The sequence below is a fragment of the Eleutherodactylus coqui genome, chromosome 5 (genome assembly GCF_035609145.1).
Source record: "Eleutherodactylus coqui strain aEleCoq1 chromosome 5, aEleCoq1.hap1, whole genome shotgun sequence".
Lineage (NCBI taxonomy): Eukaryota > Metazoa > Chordata > Amphibia > Anura > Eleutherodactylidae > Eleutherodactylus > Eleutherodactylus coqui.
In genome coordinates this window covers 130,536,740-130,562,590 of record NC_089841.1, presented here as the reverse complement: position 1 = coordinate 130,562,590, position 25,851 = coordinate 130,536,740, and the positions used below count along the sequence as shown (strand labels likewise).

Sequence of the window (25,851 nt, the reverse complement as noted above, 5' to 3'; positions counted from 1 at the left end):
GCTAGAACTTTGTGAAAAGTTAAGTTTGGGTTCCTGCTAAACAGAACTTTTAGCAAAGTTTGCCCCGAAACAGGGTTCTACTGGTTCGGTTCACGCAACGCTAATCCAGAGGATCTTAAACTTGACAATGTAAAGGTGCTCACGCATATTAGATCTATATCAGCCAAACCCATCTAATGTGCACAGGGGCCTTGCAACTCTCTTCTGACAGCAAATGTCTGGAGAGATAAGGATCAGCAGTTGGATTTCATGCCTGATCCCTTTGTTGTCAAGGAGATAAACTGCTGCCAGACATGTTTGCCAGGGGCTTTCTCTCCTCTCTGTATTAGAATATGTCCATGCTCGGGCAAGCCGAGCATGAATGTGTATGGGTGTCCGACAATATTGCTGTTGAGCTATTGTTCTGCTCTCAGCCAACAGCAATTTATTGCATATAGCTAGCCTCGGTAGCGTAGCAATAGGAGATGCTGAGGTAGCAGTGACAAGGTACCTGGTGTAAATTACATCTCTGATGTTACTAATCATTGATTTCCATTAATCTTCCAAAATGTTATCCCCATTATAGAGTTAAAATACAACAGTAGCAATATGAAAATCAAACATCAGTAATAGGACTTCTATTCTATTCATACATTACACATAGAAGTAAAATCTTGACCAGTTGTTGAAGCCTGAAAATACTGTAATACGAGTAATAACATAAATATGCCAAACTGTATATGTAATTATGAAGCTTTTTTCTGTACGCTGTCTAACAACTATTTGTATATGCAGACCTTGATGAATGCTCCAATGGAACTCACAGCTGCAGCATTTCTGCCCATTGTCTAAATACCCCCGGCTCATACAGGTGCTCCTGCATTGAAGGATATACTGGCGATGGATTTACATGTACAGGTGAAGTGAATACAGTTATTTCTGTGTTTATTGTAGGTAGTTTTTAATATACAAGACACAATAGTGGGAATCTACCAACAGCTTTGTGCTAGATTTCTGGCAGAAAAAAAAATCCCTAATCTTGGCAAAATCCATACAGGTGCAGAAAAAATGCATATTTTTTAGGCCGGAGTCACACAGGCGGATTCCAATTGCAGCAAAATGCGGCCATTTCAAATCATGTACATTCGCTCTTTCACTCACACTCGCAGATACGAAAAATGTGATAAATGGTTGTAAATGCAATGTGTAGGCTTGGATAAAATGTATTAGGACTATAGTGGATGGTAAGTGGGCTTAAGAGATAAATCTCATAATGTGAATACATTAAACATGAGATAGGGTTGAAATCTCAAAGCATCATTTCTAATTAGATTGTATTGTTGTTTCTCATTTTAAGGGCTAAATCTCCCAAGTGTGTTTTGGATCCATGTGCTGTCCAAATCTAACAGACTAAACACTGACAGCACATAAACCCATAGTAGTAAATGTGCCAATTCACATATCAGTTTTTCTTACTTAGATGCACAGTCCATGTGAAAAAAAAATGCCAGCATACACCATTCTTACCCAATCAAGTCAGTGGGAACGAATAAAAATGGACAACACATGGACGCCATCTGTGTGCTGTCCGCATTTCACGGATTTCGTTGCTAAGAGATACAGAAAAAAATTAATTGGGGCCCTGGTAGAGTATTCTTGTGGGCGTAAAAAAAAGGTGGCATATAGAAATGAAAAACAGACATAAAGACCAAATACAAACATCATGAGAACCGCACATGTCAACCACATGTCAACCTCCCTTCAATAGCGCTCACTGTTATTATACTACAGTAAGCACTCTTAAAGGGATATTTAATGGTAAACAGGCAACCCCTTTAACATGACATTCAATGGTGCTAATACAACACCCCATTCTAATATAACTACCCTTTACAATGGTGAACTACTTTAATAATCCAGTTCATCCTCTCTCATGACAATGATCACTACATCTGTACTGTAAATGCACAGTTCATAGTGGGTACCGTAGTTATCAGGGCCAGCCCTACATTGGATGGTGCCCTGTACTTTACCATCTGTTAGCACCCACCAATTTGGTGTTCTAACATACAGTATACAAACAGCCATACCATTCAGTGCCCAATTATAAGCTGCATTGCCCAAGTAGCAGCTCCATACATTGGCTAAATAAATAAACTGTGTTATTTGTATAGCGCCAACTTATTCCGTAGCGCTTTCAGGTAATTTATTGATACAGTTGATAGTAATTTATGAATCAGCCATTCAGATCTAGAAACCTTTTACCCTTGTCTACTCGAATTACTAAATAGAGCCACAAACCATAATGACACAAATATGTGTCAACATTGGTTATCCTACATGGCTATGGCCTCCAGACAGCAACACAAGATTATTTTTTTTCTACAAAGCAGAGCTAAGACAAGCTGAAAAACTGTGAAAACCATAAAAATGATAATAAAGATGCATCACAAAGGTGCAAGATTCTGTATTAGCTTACAATACAGCCAGTGTTAATTAATAGAGAATTAACCCTTTCCAATCCACTGTCTGACGTCTAAAGACATTCTGATTGAAGGCTGTACAGCTCTGATGTTGGAAGACATCCGGCAGGGTATTGTTACTGTATATTACTGGCCGCTCTGTTGTCGGAGACCTCAACAGCATGTCCCATACCACAGTATTGGCTCTAGCCAGCAGATGGCGCCATTGTATAATGCCAGAAAGAGAAAAACCCCTAGGAAACCCTGAATCCAAAATTGGATTGCAAAGGGTTAATATTTTAATTTTGCATCAAAGATAACCTTTCCTGATATCTTTCAAAAAGCCATTGCTTTAAATGATGGGATTAGCTGATATACTAGCTTGGTTCATGTAAAACTAGAGCCAAATATACTGCCAGAAAGAAATAGCTGCTGAAGATCAGATTTACCATACACATGTACACTAGCCGATTTTGGAAACCTAGAAGCAAGAGGTGTTGCGTTTCGGGTCACGATGTCTGGTCACGGCCACTTGCCTTAATCTTCTTGTTGAGATCAGAAAGAATAATGTCCTTTATTATTAAACAGTCTTTGAGAGTGGAATGTAGCAGGTCACCATTTCTTCTTGTCACGTACAGATGTTGATGAGTGTGCGGAAAATGTTAATCTGTGTGAGAATGGACAATGCTTGAATATTCCCAGCTCGTTCCGATGTGAATGTGAGATGGGCTTCACTCCAGCTCCAGACAGTAAATCCTGCCAAGGTAAGTCAATGACTTTTTTTTTATTCCAGCTACTTAACATTTGGATTGACCTTGTTAAATAGAAGTTATATGAAAGGCTTGGAAGGACATCAACCTAGAAACAGTAGGTAGAGTAATACAATATCTGATTCTTCCCAGTTAACTATAATCATTTAGAAATTTATAAATGAACAATAAAGTACATTTGATCTCTAAATGATTCTACGGATCTTGAGATATTTAACATGTTAGACCTTGTGTTTCCTGCAAAGCAGATTTGTGGGTCAAGATGAGTCCTTTTATATAAGATTCAATAGCTTGGGTACCTTGTAGACTAGAATGTTCAGTACCATTTTATTAATGAATCACAAACCATGAAATGGTGAAGAGCCCAATGGGATTGGAATACCAAAAACACATTTTATATTACTTGCTTAGCACAACACATTTGTTACTACACAATTTCTGTTACTTTTTAGATGCACTGATTTTTAGGACATTTTGCATTACATAAGTTATACTCAAATCATAAAATGAATTAAGGGCTGGCGCTCCAATAAATAAGTCGACTGCAAATGAATAAATGATAATGGTAATGATTGGATAGGAAGCTCACCTCTGAGCCTATGGCCAAGTACAAGGTCTGACCATTGGCTAATGCAGTATGGGATGGGGGATGAACTGTTCAGGATTTCTTGTATCCACAAAAGCAGAGAGCAAATGGCCCAAACACCAGAAAGTACATACAGCAATCCAGGAAAAACAAAGTAAAAAAGGGCAAAAAGAAATCATATATACAGGAAGTATATCTGGGGGAAAAGGCAATAAAATTAGGGAAAAATCAAGAAGCAACTCCATAAGGATATATGTGAGCAATGCTTGCATGCTTTCTTTTACATGCCCATGGTAACACAAAAGTAACTTTAAGTATACTACTTCTTCCAGATATTAACGAGTGTTATTTTGAGAATATTTGCGTGTTTGGAACCTGCCGGAATCTTCCAGGAATGTTCCAGTGTGTCTGTGATGACGGTTATGAGTTGGATCGTTCTGGAGGAAATTGCACGGGTATGTACCATAGGAAATGTTTCAACTTTGTGGGCTGAAGTTAAAAACAAAATGGGTTGAGATAAATCCTGTTCACCCAAAGGCTAAATCTATTAGTTATTTTACTTATAGTTGGTATAGATCCATATGAGTACTGCAGATGACTGCTATTGTGTTTTCTCCTAATAACTTCTTATCAACAGATTATAATTAATAACATGTGTTACGTTTTAATACATGTTAGTCTTTTCAAAAGAGGTCTAGGGGCACATGACAAGAACATTGTGCTTCCTCTTTACAAATCACTGGTCAGACCACACCGGTACTCAATATGGACATATAAGAAGTTGAACGGGTTTAAAGGCATGAAACTAAATTAATAAATGGAAAGGGTGGACTAGAATACCCAGAGAGGTTTTCAAAATTGGGGTTATTTTGTTTAGAAAAAAGACAGCTAAGGGGCGACCTAATAACTATGTATTAATATATCAGGGGACAATACAGAGATCTCTCCCATCATCTGTTTATACCCAGGACTGTGTCTGTAACAAGGGGGCATCCTCTACGTCTAGAGGAAAGAAGGTTTCTACACCAACATAGAAGGGGGTTCTTTTTTGTAAGAGCAGTGAGACTATTGAACTCTTTGCCTGAGGACGTGGGGATGGTGAACTCACTAAAAGAGTTTAAGAGGGTCTTGGATGCCTTTCTTGATTGCAACAATATGACATGGTATAGTCACTGATTGCTTCAGAAGTGTTGTTGATCCAGGAGGTATTTCTGATTGTCAGATTTAGAGTTGGAAAGGAATTTTTTTTCCCTAAAATAAGAAAAATTGACTTTTACCTCATGGAATTTATTTTTTCCTTCCTGTGGATCAACATTGCAGGATAATAGACTGAACTGGATGACACATGTCTCTTTTTTCAGCCTTACTTACTATGTTACAATTTTTATTCTATGGTATTTCCATTTTACCAAGTCAAGTAAGAACCATGAGAAATCAACAACATCAGATTGGTCAGGCAGTTAGGCAGTGCCTGAGGGCCAAAAAACTGCAGGAACCCACAGGCCCCTCATCTCCACCTAATTTCCTAAATGATATGATATGATATCAGAACATGAAGAATAGTATAACCACTGCATAAATAATTATGAATGTTGCCTTTTTTTTAAGTCAATGGAAGCCGTCCGACTCACAGCCCTACCGCAATTGACAGTGCGGAAAGGTTGCAGATTCCATGTCATCACTAGTAGGAGTTTAGAAGAAAAATGTGTACTGTGCATGTCCGACGGCGAGCCGTGTGGACCATCCGCAGTACAGAAGAGAGGACGAAAAGACAGACACTGGGTCGGATTCCGGTGTAAGATCCCGCATCCAGAATCCGACCCAGACATGTGCAACCCGGCCTTATTTATAGCGTTAATATATCTAAAGCCCAATGCCAATGGATGGATTATCACTGCGGAATTCGCGGTCAGACACCCGCCGCAAAAAACGCTGCAATGTTCGTCCATAGACATGCTGTGGTAAATGATTTTCCCTATGCCCACGAGCGGAAATCAACTGTTATTTTCTGCTTGCGGGGGAGAATTACAGCATGTTCTATTCTGTGCGGAAAATCGCACAGATGGCTTCCATTATAGTCAATGGAAGCTGTCCTTCCCGCGATACTTCACAGTGAGCACAGCGGAAGAACCGCGAGAATCCGCGTCACAGCCTAGCGCTGGCGCATCATGCGCTGCACTGTGCATACGCAGTGGTTCACCGGGCAAGACACTCACGGCAGATCCGGAGAGGTGAGTGTAGGGTCTCTGGGGAGCACCAGGTCGGATTCCGCTGCAAGATTTCGCAGGAAGAATCCAACCCGGCCACGGCCATGAGGCATACTACCGTAGTTCCAATCTTGTTCCACATCCCCTGATCTTCTCCAGGCTATACAGATAAACTTTTATAAATCTTCCCTGATAAGCTTTATGGCTAAAACCTTCCACGACATTTGTAGCCCATCCCTGGACCACAAAAAAGGAGAAACTTATAATTGCTTTGGAAAAACCTTATGTGGATTTGCTGCAGTTTTCAACATGGTTTAGATGCAGTTTTAACTGCACTTCAACTCCAAATGGGGGAATACAACCTTACAGATGTCAATTCAGTGGATTATATGATAGAATGTGACATATCAGTTAGATTTCATATATTGTTTGCAAATTAATGTAACATTATCTACCATTGTTTTCTACAGACGTGGATGAATGTGCCGATCCAATCAACTGTGTTAATGGCTTCTGTGTTAACATTCCTGGGAGATATGAATGTAACTGTCCACCTGACTTTCAGCTGAACCCCACTGGTGTGGGTTGTGTAGGTAAGATGAAGCTTTAAATGGACCTTTAAACCCCAACTACCAGGAGAGCTATCAAGTTTACTCTTATGGTTTCCATTTATTTTAATGAAGGCAATTATTAGGCAGGAAACAGCTATAACAGCATTACGCATATGGGAAAAACATAGGCTCGTGTATAAAAACTGGGAAAAAAAAGTGTTTTTCGTCAATCGATCTATTTGAAAATGTTATTTTTCCAGAGCAGTGACACGATTGGCTTATATGAATAATACTGTTTTTTCTAATAGTCTAAGCTTGAGGTCAATAGTGTACTCTCTAAGAACATCTGTACAAGAAACTTTAAAGACATAATTTGAAACATATTCTACTTTAAACCCATGAAATGGCCTATTTTTCACCCATTTCAAGAATGAGGTTACACATGATATCTCCACATGTACAGTACATGTAACGTTCATTTAACTATCATGTGATTGCTGCAAGACAGTGTATAACCCCTTCCTGACTGCCCTACGACTATACATATCCTAACTGCCTATGTCCCGGCCAGTTAGAATGTATATAGATGTCAGCATGTGCTCTGCATGGAGTGGGCGCAGAAGCCAAGTCCGCTCTATACACAGCAGCTGTTAGTTGTCTTTCACAGCCAATGCCCTCCTGCAGGAGTAACAGTTAAGTAACTCTGATAGTGGCTGTTAACCCTTTAAATGTTGCTGTCAATTCTGACAGTAACATTTAAATGTCCCCATCTGGATTGAAATGTTCAGAATGCTGCCCCCGTGATGAGATCGCAGAGTACTGCCTGGGTGTCATGGCAGCCTGTGGCACGTCTTATAAGTTAATTATTAAAATACATTATAATGCAGTACCATAGTATTGCAATATACTGTATAAGCAATGAAATGATCACAATGTCAAGTCATACTTTACTTCTGTTGGTCTCCGCACACAAATACAGGCTGAGGCTCCTTTTAGGGCTAGCAATAATCTTACTCCACACACGCTCTACTCTCTCTGTCTGACTGACTAACTGTTTCTTTGACTGCCTGACTCACTCACTGCATATCTCACTGTCTATATAAAGTGCAGGGCTTTATACAACCTTCCCTTCCAGAAGTTTCTAGCATCTTCCAGTTTAACCCCTTCTCAGCCAATCAGGTTACAGAGTGACTGACCAATAGAAAGAGAGATCTTCCCAGTTGCTAAGGCCAGTAGAGATACATACATATAATTGCAGTACAATAAATGCATATGGTGACACAGTCTCCATGAGATAGCCATATTATCCAGTAGTGCCGGTCCTAGGTCACTACATAAAAGTCTAATGTATTAAAATATGACATTAATAATCCCACATCACACCAGATGAATCTCATCTGAAAAAAATGTAATAACAGAATTTTTTGGTTACCTTGTCTCTAAAAAAAACTGAGTAAAAAGCATTCAAAAAACGTCTTATGTACCCAAAATATGACGAATAAAAACTACAGATTGCCTGGCAAAAAACAAGTCCTCACACAACTGTATCAATGGAAAAATTTTAAAACAAAGTTATGGGAGTCGAAAAATGGTGACAGAAATCAATTTAAAAAAATACTTTTTTTAAGTAGTACAACATTTAAAAAAATGGTATAAATTTCATATTGTTGTAATCGTACTGACCCAGTGAATAAAGATGATCTGTCATTTTTACTGCACCATGAACATTGTAAAAAGAAAGTCCTCCCAAAAATGGCGTAATCGCTTTTTTCCCCTTTTCCGCCCCACATTTTTAAATGTTTTCCAATACATTATGTGGTATGTTAAATGAAAACTGAAAATTACTACTTATCCAGCAAATAACAAGCCTTCATGTAGTTATGTCACTGGAAAAATGAAAAAGTTATGATTTTTTGAAAGTCGGGATGGGGAAGGCATTCTAGAACTGCAAAATATGACCTGGATACAGGAGCATCGATGATCCTTATTCATGAAACGGTTAAAGGGAATGTGTCATCAGAAAATAACCTATTATAAAAATCACATATTTGTATTAAACATATTTTTAAAGAATTTGGGGGGGTTTTTAAATGAATTTTTGGTACCAGTCTATATATTTTTTTAAATCCTAAAATCCTGCATTTTCACACTGATCACAGAGCCCAAAGGCCCATTTACACGAAGCGATGATCGTTCAAAGATCGCTCAAACGACAGTTTGAGTGACAGCTTTGAGCAATCGTTTTGCATAAACTTTTAAGTAGCTACTTAGCTTTTTAATAGCTTATAAGCATGCAAATGAAGCCTTTCGCTGAATGCAGTTAATAGCCTGAGGGCTCTTATCTGCTTTCAGCTCCTTTGTTCTCCGATGGGAAACAATGCTATCAGCACTACCCGCGGAGAACTCAATGTGCGTGACTCAACGATTTTTAGGTTGACCTGCATTTAATTATCAGCTAGCAGTGCACGAAAAGTGCATGATAACCGTTGGGTGTAAATGAGCCTTTAGATGGTTAGGTAATTGACTGGACTATGACAAAACAGATGAAAGGGACACCTGCCCAGACTGCCAGACAAATCACCATGTGACAGCAGGATTACAATGAAAGGTGAACATTTCTATATAGATAACACAGGAACCACCATTCACAAATAGGTGATCAGCTGTGACTATCTACTCCCCTCCCTGCACAGTTACCTCTGCACAGATCACAGAACATGTATAAAACAGTCTCCCATACAAGTTAATAGGTCCCCCCCTGTCCATTGTGTGAATGACCTATGAAGCATGGTGCAAGCATAGATGCAAATTTTTGATTTCTGCAGTTTTCTCCCAAATGAGCCTTAGGCTTCTTCTCCACGAGCGCATATCGGCCGTCCGTTTTTACGGCCGGCCGATGTACGCTACATTAGTTGGGAAAAATTTGGTGAACGGGCACACAAATCAAAGGTTTGTGCGCCCGTTCAGATGGCCTGGCGAGCTCGGTGCAAATGCGCCGAGCTCACAGTCCATTGCCCATTTCCCCTCCCTCCTCATTGCAGGCTTACCTGTCTTCCTCCCCTCTCTTTCTGTGCAATGGGAGGCGCGGGACAGGGGCGGAGCTAAGTGCCGATTCGCCCCACCTCCTCCTATTGATAGCTATGGACAAGGGGTGGGGAGAGGGTGGAAGGATCTCCGCCCCCATCCTGCCCTTGTCTATTGCATCAATAGGAGGAAGCCGGGTGGACCGGCACTTAGCTCCGCCCTCGTCCCGCCCCTCCCATTGCACAGAACGAAAGGTGAGGAAGACAGGTAAGCCTGCATGGGTAGGGGGGGGAGAACAGAAGAAGGGAGTTTAGCAGCCACGCTACTAAACTCCCTGCCATCTATGGCCGCTGTCATGGGCTCCCATAGGAGCCTGTGCAGGGGCTGGATATATTCCGACCAAAACATAGTTCCAGAACTATGTTTTATTCCAACGTAAAAACACCCGGCGCTATATTGGCTTGGCCGGGCATTTTTACATCTCTCCAATACGCCCATGTGATCTGATGCATTGGAATCCAATGCATCAGATCGCAGTACATATCAGCCTGCCGTGAAAACGCCGGCCAATATGCGCTCATGTAAAAGAAGCCTCAAACTGAACAAATATGGGTCACTGCATACAAGTCAAACTGTTATGAATGTCAGATGTTGCATGTCAAAGCCAATGTAGCCTCAGGTTTAGGTCCATGTCTACTGTAATTCTAAATGTAATCTATTTTTTTTGTTTTAGACATATCTAGCAAAACTGGTAGAAAAAAATATCAAATTGGAGTGTTTCTATTAAAAGAAAATATGAACACCTGCTTTTGTTTAACTAGGCATTCTGCAATGCCACGACATACAAAAACTTTCCAACACTTGAGGAATCATATTGTAGCCAATTTGTTTGTCTTCTTAAGTTCAGTCTTTCTGCGTTGCCAGCTCTGTTTTTGGAAGTATTTGCACTTAATGACTGATCTCTTGACCCGTCCAGATGCCATAATTTTTATGCTAACCGATTTAAATCTACGGAGAAGCAGACGCTGAGCATTTGGCATCCTTTGAAAGCTTAACTTTAATTAGATCATTGTTCAGAAGTTAATCTGGAGTAAAACCAAACGATGACAAATACTTTAGTACAGTACTATTATTTATATTGGTACTTTCAAGTATTACGGTTAGCCTGCAAGGCCAAAAGTCATACAGTAAGTGGAACTTGCAGACAATCACACCTATTCATTCACTATGGTGTCTAATAAAATGTTCTCCTAATCCTGAAAAGGTATAGATGCCAAATAATAGCTGCAGAAGAGAGGCAGAAAATCTGAAACAGTGCAGCATTCATACACCATAAGCTCCGTAATTCTTGACTCATTGTACAATAACATCATTTCTGTTTCTCTCCAGATACAAGAGTGGGTAATTGTTATCTAAACCATGGACCTCGTGGTGATGGATCTATCTCCTGTAGTACAGAGATTGGTGTTGGTGTGAGCAGGTCATCATGCTGTTGCTCTCTCGGAAGGGCATGGGGAAACCCTTGTGAGATATGTCCACCTGTTAACAGTTGTAAGTACTAATCTCATCCTTATCTGTTGTGTGGGTTGTCGAATTATGACATTTAGAAAGCTGAGAGAGTTCATTTTCTTATATTCTAGCAAATTAAAAGGGATATTCCGGAACTCAATATTGATGACCTATCCTTATGATAGACCATTGATATTAAATTTGGGAGCGACAGATATCCAGAGCCCCCGCCAATCAGCAAGTTGAAGGGACCAGGCCCTTGGGTATGCACTGAAGCCACCTGATTGTATACCAGTCACAGTCCCGAACATATTATAATGTATCTACCTGATACAAAGGCTCAATGCGATTCACTTGAATGGAACTGAGATGCAGCAAAGGCCATGTGACGGATGGAAGTGACATTAAAAGCCAATGAAGAGGCTGAGAGATGACAGAACCCAAGTTCCCCGGTCCCTTTAAACAGTTGATCGACAGGAGTACAAAGATCAGACCCCCAGTGAATTGATATTGATGATCAATCCTAGGAATAGGTTATCAATATCTGAGTCCCAGAAAACTCCTCTAAATTTACTTTTCCAAAGAAAGATTACTGTAGAGATTTCATTTGGCCTCTGTGGTCTGTTAATTAAGCTCAATAGCTTAGAATGCCACATTGTCATAGTGAAAAGGAAAGCTATCATAGTAGAAAAAAAATAATAAAACATTCATATAATGTTTAAGATACATTTATAACATTTATAAAAACTTGAAAGACTAATCTATATACTAAACCTCCATTTTGTTTGCAGCTGAATATAATACATTGTGTCCTGGCGGAGAAGGTTTCAGACCCAATCCTATTACCATTCTTTTAGAAGGTAAGGACTTTAATAAAGTAATTGAAGTGGTGTTTAATAAGTTTAACACATAAATAGATAATTAGCTTTTTATGAAAGTGACCCTAGAATGCATGTTAGTACTTGTAATTGGAAAACTAATTTACAGATGTAGCAAAGTTTAACTTGACTCCTAATACGGGGTCTTCCAGGGAACTTTGCTTGTAATTGAAGGCACAGCTGCCCTTAGTTTCAGTAAGAGCTGTGCTTGTAATTATGAGTGCCACCTACAAGATAGGGGTTGAGTAGCAGCTTTCGGTCTGACCTGGTGTAACCTAGCACTGAAAGCTGGCTCTACCAGAAAACCCTCTTTCAGATATATTTCTGCACCACGGGTTGTTCGCCCCTTCAATAGCTTTCTTGTGTTAAGATAAGATAAATTGTTGAGAAAGTTATTACAGTCATGATGAGTCAATTGTGAACAGAGATGGTTAGGCCAGGATCACACGAATGGACAGGGGCGTAACTATAGAGGATGCAGGGGATGCGGTTGCACCCAGGCCCAGGAGCCTCAGGGGGCCCATAAGGCCTCTCTTCTCCATATAGGGAGCCCAGTACTATGAGAAAAGCATTATAGTTGGGGGCCGCGTTACAGATTTTGCATTGGGGCCCGGGAGCTTCAAGTTACGCCTCTGCGAATGGGTAATATTGTACTTGCAGATATTTGAAATTAGAAGACCTGCATATGATCACGGAGGTGAACTGCGTATGCCGTGGTTTTCTGCCTGGATGTACATTTAAGGACAGCCTATCGTCCACATGGTAGAGCGCATGCAAACAGGGAATGACATCTGAAAATTGCACAACCCCCTGTAAACACCCTTCTACTGCTCAGAGAGCTGTTCTGAGAACCATGCCTTCATGAAGGGATACTGCTCTCCAGGCTCAGCTGGTTGTATACTACTTTTTTTGGAAGTAGTATAAACCACTTTAAAAAAAATTATTATTGTGGAGGAAGATCTGAGAAGAACAAGCAGAGGTTGCAGACAGTCTGGATGGTTGTGTTGCTCCCAGGACTCTGTCCTGCATTGTCTGCCCACAAATTCTTGCTTTCTTTATACCATTTGTTACTTGGTCTCCTAGCAATATGCGTTTTGCATATGCACTGTGGATTGAATGCATCCAAAGAGATCAATGGAGCTCATACGTGCAAAATCCATGGTAAAATAGAGCATGCTGTGATTTTTCTTCTACTCGCGGAATCCACAATTCCTACCAGCAAGTGTGAGCGAACCAGCAAAAGTCAATGGATTTCAATGCCCACATATTACTGCCTGTCATACACATGACACGGCGATCGCGGAATCCGCAATTCAAATCCGCTTGTGTGAGACTAGCCTTAGTGCATTCTGTATATAGGGCCATATAAGTCAACCCTATGTAGATAAAGGACAGTAAATATAATCCTATAATAATTACAGTATACAATAATAAAAAGAACTGCATCCCTACCTTTTATAACTGTTTAAACTAGGGCTGAAGGCTGTGCAGCATGGAAAATTAGCTTAAAACTTGACTAGACTTTTTGGACTGTGTTAGCCTCTTACTTGTGGAAAGAAGATGTGAATCCAAAAAAGGTGCAAAGTTTATCCATGTTCTGAGAGAATTGTTTTCATTTGGGTGGGGTTAAATATCTGCAAGCCCTAGCTGAGAGACATTTTGGAAGAATGTAGAACTTTCGTTTATACAGAGGTGAGGGGTGAAGTGATAAAATGTGGTTTATGAACTGTGTCTAAGGCTAGGTTCATACAGGTTCATAATATGGCTGTGATTTTAGGGTCCAAATAAAGTTGCTCATTGCCTAGGAACGCTTGTGGAATAGCGGGGTATGTCTGAATGGTATATCTTTAATATCTTTATTTTGGCAATATTTTGTACAGTTTTTTGGCAAAAGCTGCAGAATGTAAAATTAGGTTTAGGGCTGTAGAAGGATACAAAACTACAACTGGTTATCTTCAGTCCACAGAGACTTTGACTGTTTAATCCACACAAATGTTGCTGTAAGCCATTTAGTCGTTCCCCAACCTTGGTGACCCTAAAGGCGAGTTCCCTCCATGTTTTTCACTGCTTCTTTCAGTTGTGTGATATCCATGCCAGTATCAGCTCTGACAGTATTAACCATCGTGGTCTTTGGCAGCCAGATCGCTTCTTTTGCCACTGATCTGTCCAAGCATTATAGATTTTTCTAGTGACTCTGCTCACATTACATGGCCAAAATCTGTGAGTCTGAGTCTGGCCATCTTGTCTCCCAGTGATATATTGGGTCTTTTACAATTCAAGACTTCTGTTTGCTACTCTCACATCCAGGTTATACACTGCAGCATTCGACAGACCACAGCTAAAAACACATCAATCCTCCTTCTATCGGCTTTTTTCGCAGTCCAGCCTTTACATTCATACATAGCTATGGGGGAAATGGTGGTTTGCACTATTGGTTGCAATGCCGATATCCCTACTTTTCTAGATTTTGTCCATGTTTAGCATTCTGTTTCCCCCCTAATGCTGTGCTACATTTTATCTCTGGCATACGTTCTCTATCCTGGTCAATTTTTTAGCCAAGGAAGATGAAGTTTCGCGCGCATTCTATGGCCCCATTGTCGATTTTGATTTGAATTTGGCCATTTTTTGCAGTTGGTATAGTTTTAGTAGTCTTTAAATTCAGGTGTTGGCCCATTTTTTCAGTTTCAGTTTTAGTCTTACATATCAGCTGCTTCAGACCTGTTTCTGTTTCTGCCAAGGAAGATGAAGTTTTGCGCGCATTCTATGGCCCCATTGTCGATTTTGATTTGAATTTGGCCATTTTTTGCAGTTGGTATAGTTTTAGTAGTCTTTAAATTCAGGTGTTGGCCCATTTTTTCAGTTTCAGTTTTAGTCTTACATATCAGCTGCTTCAGACCTGTTTCTGTTTCTGCAAGCAGAGTTGTGTCATCCGCATAATGGAGATTGTTGATCTTTCTGCCACCTATTTTCACCCCGATTTCCAATTCGTCTAGATCTATTTTACACATGGTCACTTCCGCATATAGGTTAAACAAGAAGAGTGAGAGGATGCAGCCCTGCCGGACACATATCTCTTTTATTCAACAATTTGTCTCCTCCTTGAACCTGTTTTATGTAATAAGTGACAATGCGAAGAGTTTATAAAAATTGGTTTGCTGTGAACAAATTAAAATTCTTGTTTTTTTTAATCACATTATTACATGATGCATTGAAAAAGAAAATGAAGCCCAACGCCCCCTTCATACTAGCTTATGCGTATTTGTGCGCACTTAAGAGCTGCATATTTATAGAATGGCCGATGCTTTCTTGCGTGCACATAGGCATATTTAACTTTAGTTTTTGCGCCCAAAAGGCATGTTGATCTGCATGCAGCAAAATAATAAACGCTGATTGAAATGGCTAATAAGTCTAGTTCCAGATATGTTCCTTTTCCTGCACAATTCCACAGTGTTTCACGCATATCCTAGCGTATTTTACGCGCATTAGCACATCTACACTGACTTTCATGGGGAATTTGGGTGCGCAAATTTGCAGGAAAATAGAGCATGCTGTGTGTGTGGTTTTTTTTTTTGCGTGACCAAAATGCACAGATGAATACATGCATGTGAATGAACCCATTGAAGTCAGTAGGTTCTATTCTCTGCATATTGCGCACTCAAATTTTGTATGCAAATATGCCTGTGTGAAGGGGGCCTTACAAAGGTGTTGTCTGTAATGAAGAAAACGGTGTGTTTGGTTGAATGGGAATCAGCTGCAATATCAGATTTAGGCAATGGAGTAGAGCGCTGTTGCCTCTGTAAATTACTATTGTGCACTTTTATGTAAGACTGTTACATTTCTTTTTTTTAATCAATATTTACTTTATTACTTCAGATATTGACGAGTGCCAGGAATTACCAGGACTATGCCAAGGCGGTAATTGTATAAATACATTCGGAAGCTTCCAATGTGAATGTCCACATGGTTACTACCTCAGTGAGGAAACTCGGATATGTGAAGGTAACTGTACAAATGGGTGAATAAAGATGGTAAATGTTGTCACAATAGGAAGTCTTTATTATGGGTTTTTAGCATCTTTAGGGACTACAGATGAGCAAGCGTACTCGCTAAGGCAAACTACTCGATCAAGTAGTGCTTTACTCGAGTACCTGCCCGCTGGTCTCTAAAGATTCGGCTGCCGGCAGGGGGCGGGGAGCGGTGGGAGAGAGTGGGGAGGAACGGGGGAAAGATCTCTCTCTCCCTCTCTCCCCCCGCTCACTCCCGCAACTCACCGGTCTCCCGTGCCGGCAGCCGAATTTTTAGAGACGAGCGGGCAGATACTCGCATAAGGCACTACTCGATCGAGTAGTTTGCCTTACGAGTATGCTCACTCATCTCTATCAGGGACCTTTCATACAGGATAGGCCACATAATGCACTACGAGCCATGGTAAATTCAGCCCAAAAATGCACAAGCCACCGGCAGATTTTGATGTGGAATTGAAAATGGCTTAAAACTTGCCTGCAATTCCGCAATAAAATCCGCAGTTAGACCTGCAAACATTTGGTATGAAATTCCGCAGCTGTGGATTTGGTGTAATTCCATCCAATGTGATAGGTCTCTTAGCGAATGTTTATACCTCACTTTTTTTCATTATTTCCTATTTGTAATATACCGTATGCAACACAAGTCTCATAAAGCTATACAGATAATTCCAAAATTTCAATTCTGGCACAAAATAGAAATGTGTTTTTCATGAATCCTCAGGTATATGTAAATCTTTGTATATAATACCCATTTGTATCATTCATATATTTCTTTATATCGAGTAACTCTGGTATTTACTTTTAGATATTGATGAATGTGTCACTAATCCCGGAGTCTGTGGTCCAGGAATATGCTACAATACCTTAGGGAACTTTACATGCATATGCCCTCCAGAGTACATGCAGATCAACGGTGGACACACCTGTATGGGTAAGCTGCTGAGAACCAAACTTTGTTCCAATAAGCCAAATATGTTCATATATAAATAAAGAAGTTAGAATTCCTTCAGTTATACACAGGAGATTATGAAAGAAGTGAAGTTAAACTCATATTCTAAGTGCAGTCTGCCATTATTGGTCAATTTGATTCAAAGTTTTCTAGCTCTAAAAAATTGATGATTTATCTTCAGGTTAGACCATCGATAAGAAGTATTAGTGTTGAGTATTTTGTATCTGCTGCCATAGAACAGCATGGATGACCCAATACTTTATCCAGTTCTAAATAATTTTTTAAGAGATTCCTTTTTCAGCCTCTCAAACTGATGATGGAAGAAAAAGTAACAAATAATGGTGGTAGATCTACTAAGCAATGTGGCTTACGAAGCGGTGGGGCAAAAATGTGCCATAAAATGTGTGATATTTTTGGTGTTAAGGTACACTGTTTATGAGGTGATATACAGAATAGAATGTAATACTGTGCTTAGCAAGACGCTAGTAAATTTTGATAATTTGCCAAAGTTTAGGCTGACTTGTAATTTTATGTACCCTATGCCACTAAATAAGCGACATGGCACCCGTCCGTGTGCTAACTGATGCACACTGATATGTATTAGTATGTGTTATTTCTCATCCATCAAACGGACAAGAATAGGACTAGAGATGAGCGAACGTACTCGGTAAGGGCGATTTCGCAATCGAGCACCGCGATTTTCGAGTACTTCACTACTCAGGTGAAAAGTACTCGGGTGCGCTGTGGGTGAGCGGGGGGTTGCAGCGGGTAGTGGGGGGGAGAGGGAGAGAGAGAGGGATCCCCCCTGTTCCCCACTGCTACCCCCCACTCCCCTCTGCAACCCCCCGCCCCACAGCGCACCCGAGTACTTTTCACCTGAGTAGTGAAGTACTCGAAAATCGCGGTGCTCGATTGCGAAATCGCCCTTACCGAGTACGTTCGCTCATCTCTAAATAGGACATATCATGAGTTTTTTCATGTCAACCATCTGTCAACGTGAAAAAATGCCCATGCATATAGCTTCATAATGGGGCTGTGTGCTGTTCAAGGATTAATTTATTATATGAGTGTGAGTACAATTTTTTTTCCATTTAATTTTGAGTTTCTTAGTATCATCTTAGACACAAAACTTGTTGTAAAATGGAACACATTATTATGCAAATTGGTACTTTAAAGAGAATTTCCACCTAAGGGCACATTCATACAGATGTATTTTTCTTGAATGTAATACCGACAGCTTAAACTCCATAGATTTGCATTGGGGTAGTTCAGATGTGTGTGTTTTTATACACCTCTTTTATGTGCATAAAAAAATAAATAAATCACAGTATGTTATATTTTTGTGTGTATCACGGACCGAAAACTTCACTATGCAATATTCACTGTGTTTTTACACATGCTGCCAAAAGACAGAGGGGAAAAATACTTAAATCAAATGGGCCTTCTTTCCTTTTTGTGCATGAATGAAAAATGCAGTAAATACAGAAGTAGCACTCGCATAAAAAATCTGCATACATACCCAAAACGCACTAAATCCACACATACACACATAGTGAAAACGGTGTTACAACACCAAAAGGATTACAAAAACAAAAAGTGTAGCTTGTGATTTTATTTTAGGACAAGTTTATAAAGTGTTCATAACTAACTTCAAAATGTGGTTCAATGACATATGCAAAGAATGTGCTATCATTTATTCCAGATATGAGGAAGAGTTATTGTTACAGGACTTACAATGGAACCATGTGTGAGAATGAACTGCCTTTTAATGTCACAAAAAAGATGTGTTGCTGCACATATAATATCGGCAAAGCCTGGAGTAAGCCTTGTGAACCGTGTCCAACTCCTGGAACAGGTACAGAACATGATGTAATTAAGCTCCTTCTCCATATTTGTCTTTAACATTTCCACTCTTCATCATCTTCTGAGCCTTGTCAAATCCCCTTACCCCCTTAAAATGTCTTTTAATCATGTTATATTAATCAAAAAAATGAAATACTGTGTTTATCTTCTAACTGTATAATCTTTTTGATGTACAATGCAGTCTGGAAAAGCCAAGCTACATAATGGTTATGACCTCTCCAAATGCAGAAGTGTTGAAAACACATTGCTGGGGAACTTAGAGTTCATTCACATGACAGCACAGAGCACAGCGGCTGTACATCCCCTTACTGTAGTGCCATGCACTGTTTTACATGCGTGATAGGATCACAAGTGTTTCCCACTGACTTCAATGGGAAACATTGCATACACAACGCACAGCATGTGAGTCCCATGCAATGTCTTTTAGGGCTATGTAATTTCAAAAAAAGGGCATAGTATTCAATATGTGCGGGAAAGATAGAACAGGTCCTATCTTTTCTCAACTGCACAAATAATGAGCGAGAATCCCACTAGTAAAAATGAAACCACTGAAATCCATTGATATCGGTGGTTTCGTTTTGACCCGTTATGCGGCCGTGATTATTACATTAGAGGACAAATCTACGCTTGTCTGAATCCACCCTGTTATCCTTAAACATTTCTAGAAAAATAGCCATGTATGCCCTCACTGCCTTCTTACATTATCCATACTCAGATAAAAAGATTATGCTTTTTTCCCATCTCTCTCTCTGTGTGTGTGTATATATATATATATATATATATATATATATATATATATATATATATATATATATATATATATATATATTAGGATGTATGTGTGTATGTGCCACCATAACTTCTGAACGCCTGGGGCATTTTCAACCAAACTTGATAAATATATAACTCATCCCATGAGGACAAATTTGGGGGGAATAAGACAGCCTCACTACCGGGAATGCCGGAATTGCACTTGAGCAGATGGTTTTTATTTCACAGTCTTCCTTAACACAGACGACTTCCTCCTCATCATACACTAATCTATCACACAGACGACCTCCTCCTCCTCAAATACTAATCTATTACACAGACCCCCTGCTCCTCGGATAATATCATACACAGACAACCTCCTCCTCTGCTCCAACTACCACATAACTTCCCACCAGCACTAAGCCACTATGTACCACATAGAAATGAGCCCAGCACCCACTCTTATGAAAGCTGTCCAAAAGGAAATCTGTGTTGCCCCTAGCAACAAATCACAGCGCAGTTTTCATTTTACCTCAGCAGTATGACAAGTGAAAGCTGAGCTGTTATTGGTTACTATTAGCAACAAAAATTACAGGGGAAGTCGGTGAGTTTTTGATTGTGAATTATGCCAGTATTAGACAGACCTCCTGCTCCTCAGATAATAATATCTTACACAGACAACTTCCTCCTCCTCAAATACTAACATTACACAGATGACCTCCTCCTCATGCAGTAAGATATTACACAGATGACCTCCTCCTCATGCAGTAAGATATTACACAGATGACCGCCTCCTCATATACTAATGGATTACACAGATGACCTCTTCCTCCTCATATACTAAAAATAAAATACACAGGCAACGCCAGGTAATCAGCTAGTTTCATATAAATGGTCCTGCATTGTATGAATGGACTTGCTAAGTCCACTAGAGTATCTGTCTGTCCTAGCTCATAGGGAGAAGGGGTCCTGAGTAGCACGTCCCTTTTATGTTGTTTTTGTGCCTGAATCTTGTATTCAGACATATGTATTAAAATATTGCTATTTAATAGCCAGCAATACTATTGTGTCCTTTACTGTTATTATGTAGTACGTGACAGATGAGAATTTTATTTTCACTGCTTTCAAAAACATCTGAATCTTTTACTATAAATATCTGCACGGTCGATGCCAATATAGTCCGAATCTAGACCAAATGAATGCATTCCATCCATGTACACATACAGTACATTGAATCTATTAACATTCCACATCAATGACCATGTGGCTGGCAGTAAACGCTGCAGGATGCTGTTGCAACCATCTATACAAATTGAAAAATGCCTTTTAATAGGAAACACATTCTTCATGCAATTCAGATTAAGATATAATTCTGTAATTACAGCAAGTGATTTAGTAAATTAATTGTCAGCATGGAGTAAAGGATCATTTTGGAAGTTGTAATGATCACAGGCTAAATGCTTGCCAACTCTGAGAAAAAGTTTCTTCGAAATTAGGACCAATGGGGACCTGGAAACATTTTGTGTTTAAGTCTTTAAAGATCCGTGTGGTGCAGACGACTTTAAGAGGCCTGTTTATTAGTCTATAAAGATGATATAAGATACATAAAGGAAGTTGTAATGTTCATCATAAAGGAGAGGTTGTGTCATATTTTTAAAGTACTCCTTTATATAGGCAACCATGATCTTAATTTCACCATGGTAACAGTTGTGGTGGTAAAAGGGTTACATTAGTTAAATCCTTATGTAGATACAAGAAGACTTCCAGACTCTGTTTTGGTTAATTATGCAAAGAAACAATAGGACCTTAGTTATATGTGTCCAATACAAAAGACCCATGGAACCAATGTCCTCCTAGATGGTATTTGAATTAAAGGCGTTGTCCCACAAGTAGAGGTTAACCCCAATCCACAAGTTAAGGGATCAGGGAGGGTCCAACCACTGGGTCCCACACTGATCAGGAGAACAGGGGACCCAAGCGACCTGAGGTCACGAATACACACCACTGCTTTATTCATTTCAGTGGAAGTGCCAGAGATAGCACATTCCAACTCTTGTAACCACGACTTTCTTTACTTCTTTGTATTAAATATACCTCAAATGGATGGAAAGTATCATTGCATGGCAAATCAGATTTATCTTTGTGGATTCTAAAGCTGGTCATATTCTGGGGGGAAAAAAGAGATCAAACATGTTGGATTTCAATATGCCCAGTCTTTTGTTGCCTCTGTTCTTCTCTCCTCATAAGCATAGCCAATTGTGCTGAGCAACAAACCACGGGGAAGTTGCAATTTTAGCCATATTGGTTGTTTGCGTCACACAGCTTTCCTGGTACCTAATGTAATTAATAAACTGCTAATTATAATTGTAACAACTTTGTAGAAGCAAGCAATTGGAAGACAATGCTCAAGAAAGATAAAGCAGCCCATGACTTCATTGTTTTCTACACTGTTAGCTTTGTAATTATATTTTTAACCTTTTTTTCATTTGATCTAACCAGTTAATTTCAGAAACCTTTGTGGAACAATCCCTGGATTCACCTTCGATATACACACTGGTAAAGCTGTAGGTAAGACATCACAATGAATTATATGGAAACTAGTTTAAAACATGTTATCATTATGCTGTTTATGCAGTTTCCATTTTCTTACTTATTTCTACAATTATTTTTTAGACATTGATGAATGTAAAGAGATTCCTGGGATTTGTGCAAATGGGGTTTGCATTAACCAGATAGGCAGCTTCCGGTGTGAATGCCCAACAGGATTCAGCTACAATGATTTACTTTTAATTTGTGAAGGTAAGTTCAATAATGAAAGATTCAATATTTCTACAATGGCCAACTGTTTGGCCGGGCTCACACGGGCAGACTCCAATTGTGGAACCCGCGAGGGGTGCCCGTGTGGAGGATCCGTGACAAAACACAGGCATTGAACAGCAGGAACTTTTGCTTTTACGTTCACACTCATGGATACAAAAAGCGTATCCCGCAAGCGGAGGAAAAATCGCAGCATGCTGTATTTTGCCGTGGACTCCTTGCGGATGGCCTTCATTGAAGGCCATCCGACCCGCATGCCATACGCAAGTAACAATAAATAAAAATATTGGAAAAAAACTGTCCTCTGCATGATGAGCCGGCATTGTCATCCGCATTACAGAAAATTAAAGTACACAGGGTCGCCGGCCGGGCTCACAGCTGGTACCTGCTGCGGTCCTCCCACATGCTGAATCCTGTGAGCCCGGCCTTAATATGTATATGAGAATTTATCTTCTCTTTTGTAATTCAAATTAAATATTCTTTGGTGAGATAGACATTTGATTGAAGGCCATAAATAGTAACTGTAAGCCAAATGTATGTAATTGCAAGCAGCAGAATGTCAAAACTGATATAGTAATTAAGCAAACCATAAAAAACCTGAAGTTTTTGGTGAAGTCATGCATATGACAATATTATGTAGTGCCGGCCTTAGAGTTATATGGCACCCTATGCAGAACTCCCCCCGCCCAATCATAGAAAAAAAACTGCTCGGCAGTCTATAAGGCGATTCCTCAACCAAGCTCACATAAATACAGCACCAACCAACTCAGAACACAGATGTAATACTGGAACCAAGCCCATAACAAATACAGCCACAGAGTCAAATTGACTCTCCTTCTTCTTAGCAAGATTTCTCCATATACCTTATAAATCTATGACACCATTGTCTCTGTAGTCAATGAGTGGAAGTAATTTTGTGCTGTAGTAAAAATGATAGTCTGAAAGTCAGAGCCCAGAAGTGAAAGCCCAGCCAGTTGGGCCACTTTATGATACAGAACAACCCAATATGTTCTACTAGTCCACATTACTGTCATTTTGACATTGCTATAAACCTAGAAGTGATCTATTTATTAACACTTACACTATTTATATGATTAAATAGTGCCCTGACTGAAAGTGTTGGTATGACAGGAGCAGATTGAAATAAAAAAACATTTGTGTTTGTGGCAATACTGAATGTGGTGTTATTTGAAATTGTAGACATTGATGAATGCTCCAGTGGTGATTACTTCTGCCAGAGAAATGCAGATTGCTTAAACAGTCCTGGAAGTTACCGCTGTGAATGCTCTGCTGGGTTCAAGCTTCTGCCCAATGGTGCTTGCATTGGTAAGACTGATTTCGTTTTTCTTTTTACTCTCTATACAGTTCATGTAGAAATATACATTTCACAGGGAAGTATCATTTCTGGTAGTGTTAAAACAATACGTTCCTATCCTTTGTTGTATGCTATAATGAGGGGAACATGATATACTCTTATATACTAGCAGCACACACTCTCCAACTAGCTTTGTCATTAGCATCATGGGCAGAGACGGAACTTGAAGCTCCTGGGCCCTAATGCAAAACCTGTAACAGGGCCCCCAACTATAATGCTTTATTCATAGTACTGGACTCCCTATATGGAGAGTACTGGGCGCCCCCTAAGGCTCCTGGGCCCGGGTGCAACCGCATCCCCTGCATCCTCTATAGTTACGCCAGTGATCATGGGCTCTGGCTATATGGAAGCCATGACAGCTATGCTTGTAAGTGGAGCTCGCCAGAAAGAAACTGATGTTGCATTTGATCAATTCGCTTTATTGTACAGTGGTGTAACCTTCCAAGGTGGTCTTTTAACCAAAATTTGAGATCTTGTTCTCTGCACAAGGTCATTACCAAGTCAGACTGCACCACAGCGACTATTGGCTCATAGCTCATCCTACTGTGGCTCTATGGGTCTATATGAAGCTACTTTCTGCCACAGCTTGTCCTGACCATGCACCCAGGATGGCATTGCATCAGTAGAGGAATAACACTCTTGTTCCATGGGTCCTTCTGGCCGCTATGTCACTAACTTTCATGGATTCCAACCTCCTGTGGCTGCAAGCATGCACGTTGCAATATACTCTTTGCAACGCTTGGAGAATGGCCCCTGAGCCAGTCAGTGATAGATACAGTTTCAGTTCAAGTCCCTTACATTGTGGTACAGTATCCTTGCTAGGACTACCCAATTTTAAACACAGCAACACTAGAACAGTAAAATTAGATAACTGGATGCTGAATACTTGCAGAACACAATGTTGTGCTGCTTGTACTATATGTTTAGCTCCGGTGCACAGGAAGAGGAATATTATTCCTGAAATTGTCCCCTTTGCACCTCCAGTCCTCATACTCTATATGTTTAGGAGGAGAGGCATTGTAGTTAGTTCCAGGAAAACAAACCACTTTGTACACTACTCAGTCTGTCTTTTGGTTTCAGCCCACCAACTTGAAAACAATCACATAAAATGGCCATATACTTACTGACTAAGGAGGGCGGTAGCTGCTTGGCGTATACTCCCACACAAAGTGAATACAAAGTGGCAGACTTTCTGATACATGTAGTGCACCATGCAGACCAGCAGCCTATCAATGACGCCATAATAGTTCGGAGGGTTGCCCTGCACCTCAAAAAGTGAACCACATTGGTACTGCGACCCTGGGCTCCCCACCAACTTGACTCACATGAGCATCAAGCAAACAGGCCTGCTAATCTATGACACTCTCAGTCACTCTCATGGCCACTACATGTTGTCACTCCTGCACTATTCCTCACTTCCTCAGTCCTCCACCTAATATACTCTACTGTTGTGCACTTGCAACGGTGAAGCGTTTAGCATCATAACACTGTCTTTTCATCAGCAGCAAGCCCTATGTAGGCAGATGCCAGGATCATTCTCCTGCACACTGGCTGCTAGGTAATTTCACTTTATTGTAGAATCAAAGAGTTGGAAGAGACCTCTAGGGTCATTGTGTCCACCCCCTTGATCAATGCAGGATTCACTAAATCATCTCAGAGAAATGTATGCCCATCATATATTTGAAGACTTCCATTGAAGGAGAACTCACCACCTCCCATGGCAACATGTTCCATTCATTGATCATCCCCATTGTCAAATGTTTTTTCTATTATCTAATTTGTATCTCCTCCATTTCTGTTTCATCCCATTGCTTCTAGTCTTTCCTTGTGCAAATGAGAATAGGGCTGATCCCTCTGCACTGTGATAGCCTTTCAGATTTTTGTAGACAGCTATTAAGTCTCTTCTCTTCTTCTTTGCAAGCCAAACATTCCCAGATACTTTTTGCCATTCCTCAGACTGCTCGCCAAACTGGCAGCTCTTCTCTGAACTTGCTCCAGTTTGTTGATGTCTTTATTAAATTGGGGTGCCCAGAACTGGACACTCTACTCCAGATGAGGTCCGAACAAGGAAGAGTAGAGGGGTGTTAATTACCTCACATGATCTAG

The 25,851-nt window shown here is 40.1% G+C and overlaps 1 protein-coding gene across 1 annotated transcript in view; it reads left to right on the top strand.

The window, feature by feature from the left end:
* FBN2 (fibrillin 2) overlaps positions 1 to 25,851 on the top strand; it is a 225,764-nt gene that overhangs the window by 151,810 nt on the left and 48,103 nt on the right. Inside the window, exons 33-44 of the mRNA XM_066603160.1 lie at positions 775 to 897; positions 3,080 to 3,205; positions 4,130 to 4,252; positions 6,475 to 6,597; positions 10,969 to 11,130; positions 11,880 to 11,948; positions 15,840 to 15,965; positions 16,797 to 16,922; positions 18,643 to 18,795; positions 22,053 to 22,121; positions 22,227 to 22,352; positions 23,571 to 23,696. Coding sequence (XP_066459257.1) covers positions 775 to 897; positions 3,080 to 3,205; positions 4,130 to 4,252; positions 6,475 to 6,597; positions 10,969 to 11,130; positions 11,880 to 11,948; positions 15,840 to 15,965; positions 16,797 to 16,922; positions 18,643 to 18,795; positions 22,053 to 22,121; positions 22,227 to 22,352; positions 23,571 to 23,696 — 1,452 coding nt within the window. The remainder of the gene's footprint in view (positions 1 to 774; positions 898 to 3,079; positions 3,206 to 4,129; positions 4,253 to 6,474; positions 6,598 to 10,968; positions 11,131 to 11,879; positions 11,949 to 15,839; positions 15,966 to 16,796; positions 16,923 to 18,642; positions 18,796 to 22,052; positions 22,122 to 22,226; positions 22,353 to 23,570; positions 23,697 to 25,851) is intronic.